This window comes from Typopeltis vanoorti, chromosome 21, assembly GCF_054136105.1.
Source record: "Typopeltis vanoorti isolate ZY-2024b chromosome 21, IOZ_Tvanoo_1.0, whole genome shotgun sequence".
Lineage (NCBI taxonomy): Eukaryota > Metazoa > Arthropoda > Arachnida > Uropygi > Thelyphonidae > Typopeltis > Typopeltis vanoorti.
Genome location: NC_143569.1, coordinates 82,768,675 through 82,786,880, shown reverse-complemented (window position 1 = coordinate 82,786,880; position 18,206 = coordinate 82,768,675). Strand labels below are relative to the sequence as shown.

Below are 18,206 nucleotides of genomic sequence, written 5' to 3'. Positions count from 1 at the left end.
GAATAGCTGTTGTAATAGATATGGTATGACGGTCAGCAATAAAAAGACAAAGACAATGAAAATAGGCAGAATCATTGAAAATGTCAACTGTGTTGTGAATGGAGAACCTGTGGAACAAGTAAAACATTTCAGCTATTTAGGGACGATTTTTACTGAAGATGGTAAATTAAATATAGAAATAGACAACAGAATCAGCAAAGCTGGTATGGTGGGAAGTCAATTGAATAAATTCATATGTAATAAGAGAGAAATCAGTCGGAACACTAAATTAGCTGGGTACAAGACGGTGTTCAAACCAGTTTTAACTTATGGATCTGAGAGCTGGGTCAGAAGTAAAACACTTGACCAAAGACTAGAGACCACAGATATGAGAGTCCTGAGAAAGATTATAGGCATGAATAGATGGCATCAATGGCAATATCATATTAAAAACGAGGATATTACGAAAGAACTTGACATTGTCAGCATCCAGGAATGCGTTAGCAGAGCTAATCTTAGGTGGTATGGTCACTTAAACAGAATGGGCGAGGAAAGATTAGCAAAACAAGTGTTCTCTGCCAGGTTGGCAGCAAAACGACCCAGAGGAAGACCAAGATATAGGTGGATTGATACGGTACAAAATGCTTTAGACGATAGAAATATAAGATCTGATAATGTTGGAGTCTTGACAAGTAACAGACTGATTTGGAAGAAAATTGTAGATAGGAAATTAATAATGATGTAAATTTTTTCATGTAGTACTATCATATCCTGTACACCCCTTGAGGATACATGGCAGGAATTTGATGATGATGATGAAAAAAGTTCTATATCCTTCTTACTTATAATGATGTACTTCTTCTTCTTTCGCTATGCCTTATCCCGTGTTAAACAGGGTCAGCATTCCCATCTTTAATCTTCTTCTTCCAGATTCTCCGGTCCAGGGCATCTTCCCGATTCCATCCTTTCTCCCTAAGATCCTCTGCCACCTTATCCCTCCATCTGAGTTTGGGCCTGCCTCTTTTCCTCCTTCCCTCCATATGCTCCACTGGTTTACCAACATATTCCTCACTCCTTCTCTCTACATGACCGAGCCACCTCAGCCTGCTCTCCTTTCATCTTACAACTCACTCTCTTGTCGCACAGGAACTCGCTCATCTTCCTCCAGTTCATCCAGCCGCATATTATTCGGTGCTGTATTTCCCCATTCAGTTCACCGTTCCTCTTGATGACCAACCCAAGGTATTTGAATTTCTTCCCTGAAGTTAACTTTTCACCCTGGAGTCGTATGATCATATCCTCATCACTCCCCGTTGACATATATTTGGTCTTTACCCGGTTAATTTTCATGCCTCTCTCCTCCAATACCTTTCTCTACTCTTCCAGGGTCTTTTCAAGCTTCTCTCGGGATCATTTGCAGAGAACAATGTCATCGGCAAACATCATGCTCCCTGGCGCCTCCTTCTTGACGTAAATGTTTGTGATTGTCTTGAAGTGGATTAATGTTTGATCTCTCAGGGCAATTTCTGAATTATGTAAAAAATTAATAAAAAAATACAAAAAAAATTGAAAATTTAATAAAATAATGAAAAAAGTTCTATATCCTTCTTACCATAATAATGTACTATAGGTCTGCAACTTTTGTGGATAGTATTGGATTGTCCTTCTTCCTTGTATTCGATCCGCCATCTTGTTTTAACTTAGTTTTTAAACAAGTAATTAGTTGCTGGTTGATTACTAATTTTAATATAGAGAAATTTATATTTTTAGACTGCACCACTCTATATCTAGATTAGTCTATTGGAATATAGTGGAACCAACCAATAACTAATTTTTTTATAGTAACTTTATTTCCTATACAGGTTGAGTTTATCTCTTAATTTTAAGGCTCCCGCTAGGTCTGATAATTTTATGAATGGTGCAGTAAACAAGATTCAGGCAAACACAAATTTAAAATTAATAAAACAAAACATTTAATTCAGGGTCATATAATATACACTTAAGCTCAACTCTGACAAGATAATAATATAAATATTTTAGTATATAGGTCACAACATCTTATAGATTCAATCTATGATCACTTTGCTGTTAAACTTACAGCTTTCACAACATTGAATTAACTTCTAATAGAGTTCAATATCACAAAATCTCTTAACAATTTTTACTATTATCACACAGTCAGCAAAGTCTCAATACATTAATGGTGGCAACAACTGCTTCACAAGTATTCACTTTCATACTTCTTACTCTGGCTGATTTCAGCAAACAACGTTATAGTTAATGTGGGGAATAACAGGAGGAATCACACATATATTTCTGCACTGAAGTAACACATAAATGGACAGTTCTTACCGGGTAAATCCTTTGCTCATCAATTTCACTATGGGCACACTTAATAACTGTATTTATTTCGCACACTATGGCAGCACTAATTAGAATAAATCTTCTCAATGATAACTGAACTTTTAATGGTTGCACTTTACATGTATGGACGTATTTAGATAAAGGAAAATGCTCATTCCTTCCTTAACACTATTTGATTAATTCAGCACTCTGTTAAAGTTCCATGAAACTAATGGAACACACAGTAATTCTTTAACTTCTAGAATTATTCTCAGTTGCCTAATACTTTCCTGGTAATTTAATAGCTTAATTACAGCACTAAGGTTCTAGTTACAGCAATCCTTTGCATTCCTTTTCTGCTACACCATATTTTCCTCGTCTGCCTGTGCTATACTAAAATGCTCTCCTATCCCTGAGTGGTCCATCCTGATAAAGAAAAGAGCCCCGGTTTTCTCTGCTCTTAGCTATATACCTCCCTTCTATTTTCCCACCAAAATGTTTCTCGTGCTCTTGTTTATGTCAAATTCCTTCTCTCAGTTCAATACAATATCTTGCCATTCATGCACGTGCCAGCTATTTCTCGCCTGTCTCCATAGTAACAAACAAAATATAATAAAAACAGAAGTATTGCATAACATTATACCTTTACACACTGGTAATAATAAATAAAAACTAAAATATTATATTTCACATAAGGCATATTAAATTTATATATACAGTCTCATAATATTAAATCAGTAATAAACAAAATAAACAGAGTGATATTTCATTACAGAGTTCTATTATTGCTAACACATATTTTAGATTAATTAATAAAACTTAATAAATAAACTCAAGGCAATTATATGAATAATAATTTATAACAAGAGATTTACATAAAATAATATTTACAAGTATAGCCTTTGGAATGGTGGATTATGTTGGATTCTGAAAGGAATATTAATAATCTAAATTTCTCTTCATTCAGAATCCAACAATAGGAAATACATAAAAAATTTAACATCCTTTATTTTTCAGTTCATTGTTAATCTGTATAAATGATGTCACTTTAACTCAAAATGATAAAGTAATCTAGAGCTGTATATTGTAAAGACGTTGTCAAGAAAATACAGCTATTGTGATTGAGATGTGGAAGTAAGCCTAGTGATTCTTCTTTTTAACTGTGTTACAGAAGCATTAAACACTCTTTGTTAATTGAATTTAATGGATTTTTTCCCCATCTGACTCTCAGTACATGAGTACTGGAGATCTATGGATGGACTATCCCCTTGACCCTCTGGATTTTTCTTACTTTTAACCCTGTATGGCATCTATTTTATGTAGAAATTCTGCTAAAGAGACCAAACATGAAGCTTTTTCAAGTCACTACAATTCTAGGTGTGGTAATACGAGGGTGGTCTGAAAAGTTCTTGGCCCCGCCCATAGATGGCAATACTATCAGCACGATTTTTTTTTCTAAGTTGGTACATCTGTCATAAGCATTCATGTGAAATTGCAAGTCATTCTATCAAGTAGTTTGTTTGTTGTATACAGCTGTCTGAAGCAAAAGTGTTGTCTGTATCCCTTGAAATGGATAAAATTGAGTATCGTGCAGTTATAGAATTCTTTGTAAAAGAAGGTTAATACCAAAAGAAATTCATTTGAGGTTCATAAAAGTTTATGGGCATTCTTCTCCTTCGTTTTTGATAATTAAGAAATGGGCTGCCGAGTTTAAATGTGGCCATACCAGCCTTGAAGATGATTCACGTGAAGGATGTGCTGTGAGCAAGCGTGGGGTGCCATGCTTGCTCACACCAGATCAAAAACACACTCGCATGAAAATCTCTGAACAGTGCTAGGAGTGTTTTAACAAGAAAGTGTTACAACACCAAAAATCATTGATCAAGTGCATGATATGGTATTGAATGACAGGCGAGTCAAAGTGCGTGAAATTACTGAGACTATAGGCATTTCAAAAGAATGTGTAGGATATATTTTGCGTGAAGAATTGTGAATTAAAAAGCGTTCCACAAGGTGGTGTGCCACGCTTGCTCACAGCAAATCAAAAAGCACTCGCATGAAAATCTCTGAGCAGTGCTAAGAGTGTTTTAACAAGAATAAAACTGATTTTGTGCATCGATTTATTACTATGGATGAGACTTGGATTCACCATTACATACCAGAATCCAAACAGCAGTCAAAACAGTGGACAGAAGCTGGTTGTTCAACACCAAAGAAGACAAAGTTGGTTCCATCACCAGCAAAGGTCATGACATTGGTGTTTTGGGATGCTAAAGGCATTTTGTTTATTAATTATCTTGAAAAGGATAAAACAATAACCGGGGAATAATATTCTGATCTTTTAACCAGACTAGATGAAAAAATTCGTGAGAAAAGACCCGGTTTGCAGAAGAAAAAAATCATCTTTCATCAGGACAATGCACCTGCCCACAAAGGTGATTTGGCAATGGGAAAATTAAGGGATCTGCACTGTGAATTGTTGGAACATCCATCCCATTCCCCAGATTTGGCTCCCTCTGACTTCTATCTTTTACCAAAACTAAAACTCTTCCTCACTGGTCAGCGTTTTTCTTCGAATCGATAGGTGATTGTAGCTGTAGAGGGGTATTTTACAGATCTTATTGAGAATCACTATAGGAACAGGATAATGGTGCTGGAGCATCGCTGGAATAAATGTATTAGTCTTAAGGAAGATTATGTTGCAAAATAAAAATAGTTTTGAAATTATAAATTCGTTTTTTCATTGTTAGGCTGAGAATTTTCCGACCATCCTCAGAGTTTCACTTGGAAATTAAATTGATGTACCACAGAAAGGTGGTTTGGGTGAATTTGAATTTTTAAATGAACTGTTCATATATAACTAGAACTGAATTACTGCTCTACTATTACAATTTGTTTCACATCCAGATTGGTCACGTCTCATATTTAGTAATCTGTGGAGAAGGTTTCAGAAAATGGAAGAACAGATGTCACCACATTTAAATAATTTTAAGCAAGCAGTTAGAATTTTGTGAAATCAAATTTGACTTAAAAATTTAGCATAACTTTTTTTAATTAATTTTGTTGATAATTATTATTCCTAGTTGAATCTTGATTATTTTTAATGTTTTTAAAAAACTCGTTCATTCTCTCTCTCTCTCTCTCTCCATGTGTGTGTGTGTATGTACAGTTTTATTTTTGATATGAATCCCAACCATGAAAGGTGTATACCTACTAAACACAGAATTTTTTCAAACCACTTTGAGCGTCTAGTAAGCATTCAATGTTGTCCATAAGTAATAGGTTACAGAATCGAAATTTAAGGAGAAATATTTTATTAGCAGAACATGATATTTAGAGATACCACAAAAACAGAGAACAGTGTCCTCCTCTGCATATTTTTTTTTCTCTAAAAATTGTGAAAACTTCACTTTGCTGACCTGGGTTGTCTTCTTTCATTACATGGAGCAAATGAAGGTGATGTAGTTCAAGTTGATCTCATGAAGCTCCTCTGAATTGATGATCTTGATCACTTGGTATGCTTTTCTGGACTTTGGCTAAAAGCAGCTTCAACAATGTTTGTTTTCTTTTGTGCAGATAAACCTTGGTCTTCCAGGTCTTACCAAGTCTTTAATTGAACCACTGCTCTGGTTTCAAAGCAGTTGATAAGATTTAGCCAATCTGTCTCATTTTATTAACTTGTAAAGGTGCTCTTCAAAATTATGGCATATATCACTTTTATTGACGATTTTATAAAATCCCTTACAATAAAGACTATTTGTCTGTATAATATTTTTTTAATTATGGTTCTCCATACTGCAAATGGATTCTGAAATCTACTATGGATTCTGAAATCGAATTAATTATCAATTAATAACATCAAACAAAAATCAATTCATTATTATTTTATAATTTATTATTATTAAGTGACCATTCCATATCAAAAGTTCCTGGCAAATAAGTCAGCTTGTGCTCTTAGAGAATACAGAGACAAATGTAAGAAAGCTAAAGACTGTGTAAAACTGGCTAAGCAAAAGTCATGGGAGGACTTTGGTGAGAACATAGAAAATAAATATCAAGGTGGCAAGATATTCTGGAGGTTGTTGAAGAAGCTCAGAAATGGAGGAAAGGAATGCTGTAAAAGGAATTCGAGATGATAAAGGCAACATGAAAACACGAGAAAAAGATATTCTTGAAGTATGGAGTAATTACTTTGAAAAATTACTAAATGAAACAATGATGACAGTGGTAAAAAACACTGACCAGGCATGCGGTCAGGAATAATTATCCATACGTAAAGTAGAAAAAGCCTTCAAAAGCGTGAAATGTGGAAAGGCAGCAGGAGTAGATGATATTTGACCAGAAATGCTCGAGTATAGAGGTATAAAAGTCTTACAGGTGGCTGCTTTGCATAGTTTAGAAGGCCTGGACAGAGGGACGGAGTAGAGCTCTCATAGTACCCATATATAAAAAGGGAAATAAAACTGAATGTGAGTATTACAGAGATATATCATTACTGAGTGTTCCTGGTAAGATATATGCAAGTATACTTGAGAAACGGTTGAGGATTGTGGAAGAGAAGCTTGGTGAAGAACTGGATTCAGGCCAAATAGAAGCTGTCAGGATCAGATTTTCACCTTAAGGCAGATAGTTGAGAAATCTTGGGAATATAACAAAGATCTGTGTTTAAGTTTTGTAGATCTGGAAAGGCATATGACAAGGTGCCAAGAGAGAAGCTATTCAACATGCTACAGTTATATGGTGTTAATGGTGCATTATATCAAGCAATATTTAGTCTTTATTTGAGTTGTAAGTCAGCAGCTAGAATTGAAGGAACTACAGGAAGGTGGTTTAATGTTAAATCTGGTGTGAGACAAGGATGTACATTATCCCCTCTGTTATTCATTATCTATATGGATCACATTATTAAGGAAAGTGGTATTAAACCTGATATCAAAATTGGAGATGTTAATCTCAGCTCTTTGCTTTATGCGGATGAAGTTATATTTCTAAATAAATCCACTACAAGTTTGCAAGATTCCCTGACTAAATTGAATAACTGTTGTAATGGATATGGGTATGAAGGTCAGCAACAAAAAGACAATGAAAATAGGTAGAATCGTTGAAAATGTCAACTGTGTTGTGAACGGAGAACCTGTGGAACAAGTAAAACATTTCAGCTACTTAGGCATGATTTTTAGTGAAGATGGTAAATTAAATATGGAAATAGACAACAGGTATGGTAGGAAGTCAATTGAATAAATTCATATGGAATAAGAGAGAAATTAGTCAGAACACTAAATTAGCTGTATACAAGACAGTGTTCAAATCAATTTTAACTTATGGATCTGAGAGCTGAGTTAGAAGTAAAACACTTGACCAAAGACTAGAGACTGCAGATATGAGAGTCCTGAGAAAGATTACAGGCATGAACAGATGGCATCAATGGCAATATCATATTAAAAACGAGGATATTAGGAAGGAACTTGACATTGTCAGCATCCAGAAGTGCATTAGCAGAGCTAATCTCAGGTGGTATGGTCACTTAAACAGAATGGGAGAGGAAACATTAGCAAAAGAAGTGTTCTCAGCCAGGTTGACAGGAAAAAAGACCTAGTGGAAGACCAAGATATAGGTGGATTCCTGATATATACCCTTTGAAGGTATATATCAGGAATTTGATGATGAAGAAGTCACCATTGTGGTGACTCTTGTTCCAGTAACTTCCCTGTTACTCTAAGCCTCCCTGTGTGGGTGGGTAATGGTTGTGGAGATGCATTTTGTTAAAATGCACAACTTTGCACCTATCGGATTCTCCTTCTGTCCATACATAATGTATTCCTGGACATTAGCTGGATGAGTTCTTTTGAAATTTGGTATTTGCAATTTTAAAAAATCATCAAACCATTTCAGTTTATTAATCACACCATTTTTGGGGGCACAAAGGGGCAAAATGTGTTTAAATTATGTATTCAGTAACTTTATTAAGTTACTGAATATATAATTTAAACACATTTTGCCCCTTTATATGTGGAAGAATTTAATAAAAATCAGGATTTAGTTTGCATGCTAGAATATGTTTGTGGTTCGGTTTTGGTTTTAATTGAATCATTTTCTTTAGCAAAATTTGACTATTTGAACTGATAGTAATAATTCATTACCTGGCCAGATGAAGCCTAGGATCTCTTTTAAAATTTGTTAATCATTTCAACTTCAAACAACCCATTATTAGTGACAAAATTATTTAAAAACAACAGTAAATAATTATACTAACTTTTGAAACACTCATTAGATTTTAAATGGCAGTATTCAATAGAGTAATTTCAATATTATAAATTTGTCAGAGACATCATGATATTTTTTGCAAAAATGATGGACATATGTAAGCAGTAAGAGTTTTTCAAGTAATTTTTATTTTGCTTTTGATAGGTATTATTCAGTAGAATAATATGAATTTTAAAAATCAAATTAGGCACAAGGAAATTATTTTCTAGAGTACAATTGTTGTGATACTGAATGGTGTCACTGTCCAAGAATTCTATTGTAAAAAAGAAAATCTTCATTTAAGATTGTGTTGATTATTCCTTACTCTTCTTCTAGCCACGTAGAGTTGCTGCCATTACCCTTGCAGAGCGTGTGGCTCTTGAGATTGGAACAAAAGTTGGTGATAAGGTATGTATTTGGTGAATCTGTTAATCTTATTCATCTATTTTAATAATACTCTCTTAGAGGAACTTTTAACCTGACCTTGTAAATTATTCATGTACACAAAATATACCATGCAGGCAAGTAAGTTCTGTAAATGTAGATACTTAAACAATAAAAGTTAACTTCTGGCAGATAAAACTATTTGCCAGAAAGGACTTTCCCTGGATAATAATTTTCAATTTAAATTAATATATGCAAGTCTTGGGTCTGAGAAAAGTGGCATAATTATAAATCAAATTTGCATAGAATTAAGAGAAATAACATGGTTATGATAAAAATAAATAAAATAAAAATTAAAGGATATATTTAATCAGCTGAGAAAAACATGTTCATGATGTGCAATAAATATAAATTTGAGTGGTCACTGTGCAGTATGCTTTATACAGCCTAGAATGCTATATCACTGTTACAGGGTTGTGTGGGTGTATGCATGCATTTTGATCAGTGGGTCCCAACCTTTTTCCACTTGCATACTGTAAATTTCTTGTGGTATTATTTAAATCTTGGACTTTTTTTTCTTTAATTTATCAATAGTTCTTCTATATGATGTTTCTTAACTATTAATTAATCTTTTTCAGTTGCGCAATCAACTCGGCCGCCACTTAATTTACTGATAGAGTGTGCAAAGCTTAGCTGACAAAGGGATTGCTCCTGGCAAGAGCCAATTCCTTTGTTTCAATTCTGGTGTTAATCCCTCTTCAAACTTTAGGAAAAATTTATTTGATTTTGCTGCGCCATCCAAAATTCTAGGCAAGAGGAAATTTCATTGTTAAGGATCTAGCAATCAGAAATGCACACTGTTCCTTAAATCGATATTTTCTGTTCTAAACTTAGATATCATATAAATCGTAAATTTCTCTGCAGTCGTAGCTATCTTTAAATGTTAATTCTGCACAGTTTTAAATTTTCATGAGCGGTGCATTGAGACCAAGATCAGGCAGGCTATTTGATTGACAAAAAATGGATTTATTCATTGAACTAAGTAAGATACAAATAACAACAATTATTTGGTTAAAAACTAAAGCAATCATACAGGCTAACGTTAGTTAGCAAAACATCTGCAGGTCATTTTTAACATCTCATTACACAAATCTTTATCTCATATAAAGCTAAGTTTAAGCTCCTTCTAATTGCTTAACATTTCCAGCTAATCATTCAACAATTCTCAGAACTAGGAACTAACAGACTAAACATGCTATATTTCATTTAACGCAATTATGGTTCCCCATTAAGATTCTGGTTTTCTAAAGTCCTCTCACGCACTGTAAATCTAGTAACTAATCAGTTCTTTTCTTAGACTCCTAATGCTCCTCTCAATACACAAGTAAAATGAATAAGATTCTACTTTATCGGGGATTCTGGAATTCCTTGGCTTCCTCCTTAATTGTCTGTATCTTGTTGATCCTATGTCTGCATAACCCTTCCTAATAAAATATACTTGCGGGTTTCGGTGTAGGCAAATCTGGTCTGCCGCGATCGGATCAAGTGGTTCTGCATGACTTCTCGGTCTATGCTGTATTCTCCACAGAGCCGAGGTCTGTACTTGAACTGGATTTCTGCTTGACCGCTGGGCTGTCTACCGACATCTTCAGCTTCGATCGTAATCCTCCCGCCGTCCTCGGGAACTTCGGAGCTAGATGACCAGCACAACGGGAGAAAAAGTCTCAAGTTCGCGTCGCTCAGCTCTATATATCTTTGTCGCAATGTTTTCACTCTTATGTCACGTTTTTTCTCTCTGCACCTAAATCTTCTTGCACCCAGTGCCGTCACTCCTCCTAGCGTGTTTACAGGTAACTTCTGTGCGCAATTCAGTCCTTGTGTTGACTGCCTCAGACCTTCATTCCTAATCTGCTTAGTTCGCTAGTACTATGACTCAGATTTTCGCACACTAATATAATCCTTACATATTTTCAAGTTCAGATAACTTCACAAGAACTAATAACAGTATAAGGCATAAGGAAAATATTTAAGTTATGAACTTTATCGATAATTCACAATCAACTTTAATTTTACTAATGTACAAATATTGCTCCTGGAATTTTGTTACTTGTTTAATCTGAATGAAATAATTTAGAATAAATTCTCTCACATTCAGGATTTCACAGTACCCCTTTTAAACCCATTTCTATAAATTCTACCCCTTGTTTTTAAAATAGCTGTTTTTAAATATTGACACTTTTGTCCAGTGTCTATCTTAATGTAACACACTTACTTATACTCAATCGATAACTGAACTAATAATGTCTAAAGTCAATAACGCATACCACTGGTTGTGAACCGATGATTTAGATGAAGCACATAGTAACATTGTCCTAGATTGGTGTTGCAAACTTCATGAGAAACTACTGTCCTAATTAGGCTTTTCATGTGCAATTTCAGATAAGCTGAGAATAGTAGCTGCTTGATATGAGAAAGATCAGGAAAAGGCTACAAAAATCAAGCAGTATGTAATAATGCATAGTTAGTTAGATCCTGTCATAAATATTCTTTATCTGCAAATGATCTAACCAAATTCTACTTGTGTCAGCTAGAAAAACAGCAGCTAATTAAAAAAATAAAAAAAGCTGGATATAGCAGATATAGTATCTGCTAACCACCATACAGACTGTGGATTTGAACCACACTGTGGCATATATTCTTAAGTCCTTATCTTTAGATAAGCATTTAAATAGTGGGGGAGAAAGCAATATTATCCCATTGGTTTAAGATGTGAGTGTACAGAAGACTTGAAGCAGGAAGTCTTCACCATTTAGTTTTGAACAGAAAAAGTGTTTAAGAAAGTTTTAAAAAGAATCAAAGTTCAGCAGCTTATAGAGTTGAACTGTAGAAAGAGTACTATAAAAGAAAAGTAGAGAAGATAAAACTGGCATGAAAAATGAAGATACAGTGTGCACAAAAAAACAAAACAATTCTGAATAACTACAATGATATATGTTATGGAGTGAATGGGTTTATTAACGAAGAAATATATGTTTACACATGATGATATGTACATTCACAACTATCAGTTGAATCTTGGTCGAATAAAGCATTAAAGTAGTAGATTATATGCTCAAAATGGACACCTTGTACAGACAGGTTTTGTAGCGCATGCGAAGGCTCTCTGTCATCATCTTAGAGAATGAGGGTTGGGACATCTGCTGAACATATTGTTAATTTTATCCCTTAGTTCATCAAGGTTTGAAGGCAGGTCATTGTGGAATACCCATTTCTTAACATATACCCCAAACGAAGACATCAAGTGATGTGAGATCAGGAGAACGTAAAGGATATGGGAATTCTGAGAACCTCAAAATGAGTCTCCCAGGGAAGTGTTCTGATAAATAGGCTCTAGAACCACATGATATTTGACAGGTTGCTCCGTCCTATTGGAATACCTGTGCATGAAATGGAATGATTTTTGCATGACGCATCCTATGCAAATCCTGGGTGAATGGAATCAACACATTCATTTCACTCAGGTTTTTATCCTCATAAAAAACCTGAAAGATATTCATGAAGGTAACAGTTGTTCAAAAAAAAAAAAAAAAAAAAAAAAAAAAAGCTCTCTCTTTTTTGTTAAAGGTATAAAAACCTTGACGTTCTTGCTGGATATAAAAATAGTACCAGTAAGGATGTCTTTATATTCATGTTTCAAAAAAAAAAAAAAAAAAAAAAAAAATGCAACTCCTACCCATGAAAGTCATAAACATATAGTACAGTAGTATTGTGGGCGAGCTGAGAATTAGATAATTCTGAAACCTTTCTCTAGAGACCAAACATTAAAGTTTTTCAAGCCACATTATATTTCCAGTAAGTAGCATGGTGGTGAAATTCATCTACTACCTAAAATACAGTCACAATCATCCCTGCCCAGAATGGGATTTAAACTTTGGTGATCAGAGAATAGATATATCTGTGCAGTCAACCAAACTAGCTATGGTAATTTCAGTTTTATTAGGAAATCTGGAAACAAAGAATGCTATATATCAAATGCATGAGGTAAGAATATTGGATCTAGTAATAGCATCTGAGAATTTGTATATAAATGAGGTAGCAGTTTTGCTTCCATTTAGAGACAGTACAATTTCAGAAATTTGTACTTATTTAGATATGAAAAGGATAGCATTTTTTGACAGGGAGATTACTAGTTACTGATGAATTGCATTAAAATTCATTGGTCAGAAATTTAAAATTATTTTCAGTTCCTAAAAGGACTAATTCTTTTTGTTTGAAAATAATTTTTTTTTTTTTTGAAAATAATTAATCCTTTTTAAAATTAATACATTTGAATGCTTCACATTTCAATCCTTTTTATTATTCAGTTGTGAGGTTTGTTAAAAATATGCAATCTCACTCATAAATATTTCTCTTATAGGTTGGTTATTGTGTAAGATTTGATGACACAACATCGCCAGATACCAAAATAAAGGTATAATATTCTGTGGTGAAGATATAAATAAGGCATGATAAACATAAAATTTAGAAAGATTTATTCAAGTAGAGTTTTGTATTTTAAATCATGGGAAATTTGAAATGATTTTGAATTTTTACTTTTGCATAATAAGATAAATGATTTATCATAAAATCATTAGAAGTTTTGCATTGCAAGCTTCTAAGTTTAATAAAGAAAAATCTTTGGAAAGTTCTAAATTCGCACTTGTTCAGATCACTTATTTTACATAAACACTTATTTACTTTACAGTATTTGACTGATGGCATGTTGTTAAGGGAATCTATTTCTGATCCCTTGTTAACAAGGTAAGAACTTATGTATTTATTTATTCATTTCTTTGTTAAGATATTCTCAGTTCTTATTAAATTGTTTGATAGAATAATTTTAAGATAATTGAAAGTCTGTAAAATTTTTCCCATTTTCTAACCCTTTCAGTTCCCCCCCTCCCCATCATTTTTTTTTTAAAGAAAGAAACTTGTTTATTGACATTACTCTGTTATAGTAGTACTCACCAATTTTTAAGGTCTCTCACCAGAGCCATTAATTAGTGTATATGTGTTTGGCAGCCCGGTTAGCTGCCAAACACATATACACATTTCATAGCGGATATCTCCAACCAACAGGCTGTTTAGCCAAATTACTTCAAGGGCATGAATGTTGTTGAATATCTTTAGGTGTAGTACATAGATGGCGAACCTATGGCACACATGCCAGAGGTGGCACGTCAACGATTTACAGGTGATATCCTTTTATACGCTTATAAATTATTAAACTTTTTTTTTTAATTATTACAATACATACAAGTTAAATTTTGTTTTACACGAGAGAGCAGCTATGAAGATGTGCATATGATTCATGCAGTATTAACAAAAGATCATGTGATCCAAAGACATAGGCAACCAACAATTGTTGAGTTCAAGTGCTAATTCTCTTCAACCGAATTCCATAACATCTGAAACTGTCATAACAACATTCACTATATATTTCCTAGTTTTAACACATTCACGATGGGGTGTCGTTTATCGTTCCGACGAGTTCTCATTACCAGCGGGCTCAACTCACACAAAGTTTCAACCCTTGGTTGAATTATATTCCTGCTTGTTTGGATTGAGCTGGCAAACTAACTCACACACGCATTATATGTACGGTGACCATATTTTTTTTGGAGAAAATAAAGGACAAATCAGAAATTGTTTCATAATAAATAAAAAAAAAAACAGGTTGCGTTTATTTGTTTCACTAAAACTAAAAAGCTTTATAACATTTATTGTAAAATATAAGCGTATACATAGGATTTTAAACAATCATATTATCATCATCATCATCGTCAAATTCCTGCTATGTACCCTCAAAGGGGGTGTACAGGAATTGATAGTACTACATGAAAAATTTACATCATTACTAACTTCCTATCTATTCCTAACATTTGTCCAAATTTTCAATTACCAGGGAAGAAATTCAAGTACCTTGGGTCGGTTGTCGAGAGGAATGGTGACCTGGATGAGGAAATACAGCACCGAATAACATGCGGTTGGATGAATTGGAGGAAGATGAGCGGGGTTCCTGTGTGACAAGAGAGTGAATTGTAAGAGGAAAAGAAAGCTCTATAAGATGGTGGTGAGGCCGGCGATGCTCCATGGTGCGGAGACGTGGCCTATAACCAAGGCACAGGAGAGGAAGATGGAGGTAGTGGAGATGCGGATGTTGAGATGGATGAGTGGTGTGACAAAGAAGGACAGAATAAGGAATGACTACATCAGAGGGACGGTTAAGGTGGGACCAATTGGCAAGAAGATAGAAGAAAGTAGGCTGAGGTGGTTTGGACATGTTGAGAGGAAGGGTGAGGAGTATGTTGGTAAACGAGTGGAGTATATGGAGTTGGAGGGAAGGAGGAAAAGAGGCAGGCCCAAGCTCAGATGGAGGGATAAGATGACAGAGGATCTTAGGGAGAAAGGATGGAGTCCGAAGGATGCTCTGGACCAGAGAACTTGGAAGAGGAAGGTTAAAGATTGGTGCACCGACCCCGTTTAACATGGGATAAGGCAGAGTGAATTGTAAGAGGAAAAGAAAGCTCTATAAGATGGTGGTGAGGCCGGCGATGCTCCATGGTGCGGAGACGTGGCCTATAACCAAGGCACAGGAGAGGAAGATGGAGGTAGTGGAGATGCGGATGTTGAGATGGATGAGTGGTGTGACAAAGAAGGACAGAATAAGGAATGACTACATCAGAGGGACGGTTAAGGTGGGACCAATTGGCAAGAAGATAGAAGAAAGTAGGCTGAGGTGGTTTGGACATGTTGAGAGGAAGGGTGAGGAGTATGTTGGTAAACGAGTGGAGTATATGGAGTTGGAGGGAAGGAGGAAAAGAGGCAGGCCCAAGCTCAGATGGAGGGATAAGATGACAGAGGATCTTAGGGAGAAAGGATGGAGTCCGAAGAATGCTCTGGACCAGAGAACTTGGAAGAGGAAGGTTAAAGATTGGTGCACCAACCCCGTTTAACATGGGATAAGGCAGAGTGAAAGAAGAAGAAGACTAACTTCCTATCTACAATTTTCCTCCAAATCAGTTTGTTACTTGTCAAGACTCCACCATTATCAGATCTTATATTTCTATCATCTAAGACACTTTTTACCATATTAATCCACCTATATCTTGGTCTTCCTCTGGGTTGTTTTCCTACCAACCTGGCAGAGAACACTTGATTTGCTAATCTTTCCTCACCCATTCTGTTTAAATGACCATACCACCTGAGATTAGCTCTGCTAATGCATTCCTGGATGCTGACAATATCAAGTTCTTTCCTAATATCCTCGTTTTTAATATGATATTGCCATTGATGCCATCTGTTCACACCTCTAATCTTTCTCAGGACTCTCATATCTGCAGTCTCTAGTCTTTGGTCAAGTGTTTTACTTCTGACCCAGCTCTCAGATCCATAAGTTAAAATTGGTTTGAACACAGTCTTGTATACAGCTAATTTAGTGTTCCGACTAATTTCTCTCTTATTCCATATGAATTTATTCAATTGATTTTCTTCCATACCAGCTTTGTTGATTCTGTTGTCTATTCCATATTTAATTTACCATCTTCACTAAAAATCGTGCCTAAGTAGCTGAAATGTTTTACTTGTTCCACGGGTTCTCCATTTACAACATAGTTTATATTTTCAATGATTCTGCCTATTATTCAATTTTCAATTTAGTCAGGGAATCTTGCAGACTTGTAGTGGATTTATTTAGAAGTATAACATCATCCGCATAAAGAAAGGAGCTGACATTAACATCTCCAATTTTGATATCATATTTAATACCACTTTCCTTCATAATGTGATCCATATAGATAATGAATAACAGAGAGGATAATGTACATCCTTGTCTCACTCCAGATTTAACATTAAACCATCTTCCTGTACTTCCTTCAATTCTAACTGCTGACTTACAGCTCAAATACAGACTAAATATTGCTTGATATAATGCTCCATTGACACCATATAACTGTAGCGTATTGAATAGCCTCTTTCTCTTGGCACCTTGGCGCCTTTTCCAGTTCGACAAAACTTAAATACAGATCTTTGTTATATTCCCATGATTTCTACACTATTTGTCGTAAAGTGAAGATCTGATCCTGACAACTTCTATTTGGCCTTAATCCAGCTTGTTCTTCACCAAGCTTTTCTTCTACAATTCTTCTCAACCATTTCTCAAGTATACTTGCATATATCTTTCCAGGAACACTCAATAGGGAAATACCTCTGTAATTCTCACATTCAGTTTTATTTCCCTTTTTAAATATGTTTACTATGCGAGCTCTACTCCAATCATCAGGAATTCGTTCCTCTGTCCAGGCCTTCTGAACTACACAGAGCAGCCACTGCAAGACTTTTATACCACCATGCTTCAGCATTTCTGGTCGAATATCATCTACTCCTGCTGCCTTTCCACGTTTAAGCCTTTGATGGGCTTTTTCTACTTCAAGTATGGATATGTATTCCTTACTGTATGCCTGTTGAGTGTTTTTTACCACTGTGCTATCACTGCTTGTTTCATTTAGCAATTTCTCGAAGTAATTACTCCATACTTCAAGGATATCTTTTTCTCCCACTTTCATGTCACCTTTATCATCTCTAACTCCTTTTACAGCACTCTTTTTTCCATTTCCAAGCTTCTTCAACAACCTCCAGAATATTTTGCCACCTTCTTGATATTTATTTTCTATGTTCTTGCCAAAGTCCTCTCATGACTTTTGTTTAGCTAGTTTTTTTAAAAAAAACAAAAATTACCACATTATAAAATAATTTTATTTTTCATGGAAAGGAAAAATATAGAACAACTAGATGGGACTACATTGGGTTCCTCGCCTTGCATTACTACATTCAAACCAGTAGTCTGGCTATGCTGTGTAGATATGTTTGCTATCTGGCTTGATGGTCAAACATATTAGATATATATTGTAGTGTACATAAACAACCAACATACATTTCAGAATAGAAAAAGAAACAAAGAGTTGTCTTCCCTTTGTAGACACTAGCTCCATGTCTTCCAAATGGTTAATTTCTTTTGCTGTTTATGGAAAGCCTATACACACACACACACACACACACACACACACACACACACACAATGGAAAGTACTGCATCCTCAAAACATTTACATACTAAATGTTGTGTCTATTTGTTATAATGATACCCCTCTTGCCAGAGAACTGTTATCTTCACCACACCTTTTTAGCCAATGGCTAGAATGGCAATAAAATAGGAAAATA

The 18,206-nt window shown here is 34.9% G+C and overlaps 1 protein-coding gene across 1 annotated transcript in view; it reads left to right on the top strand.

The window, feature by feature from the left end:
* Positions 1-18,206, top strand: part of LOC150095056 (ATP-dependent RNA helicase DHX33-like) — a 202,020-nt gene that overhangs the window by 26,662 nt on the left and 157,152 nt on the right. Inside the window, exons 4-6 of the mRNA XM_090410944.1 lie at positions 8,902-8,973; positions 13,367-13,420; positions 13,694-13,749. Of these exons, the coding sequence (XP_090267070.1) occupies positions 8,902-8,973; positions 13,367-13,420; positions 13,694-13,749 (182 nt within the window). The remainder of the gene's footprint in view (positions 1-8,901; positions 8,974-13,366; positions 13,421-13,693; positions 13,750-18,206) is intronic.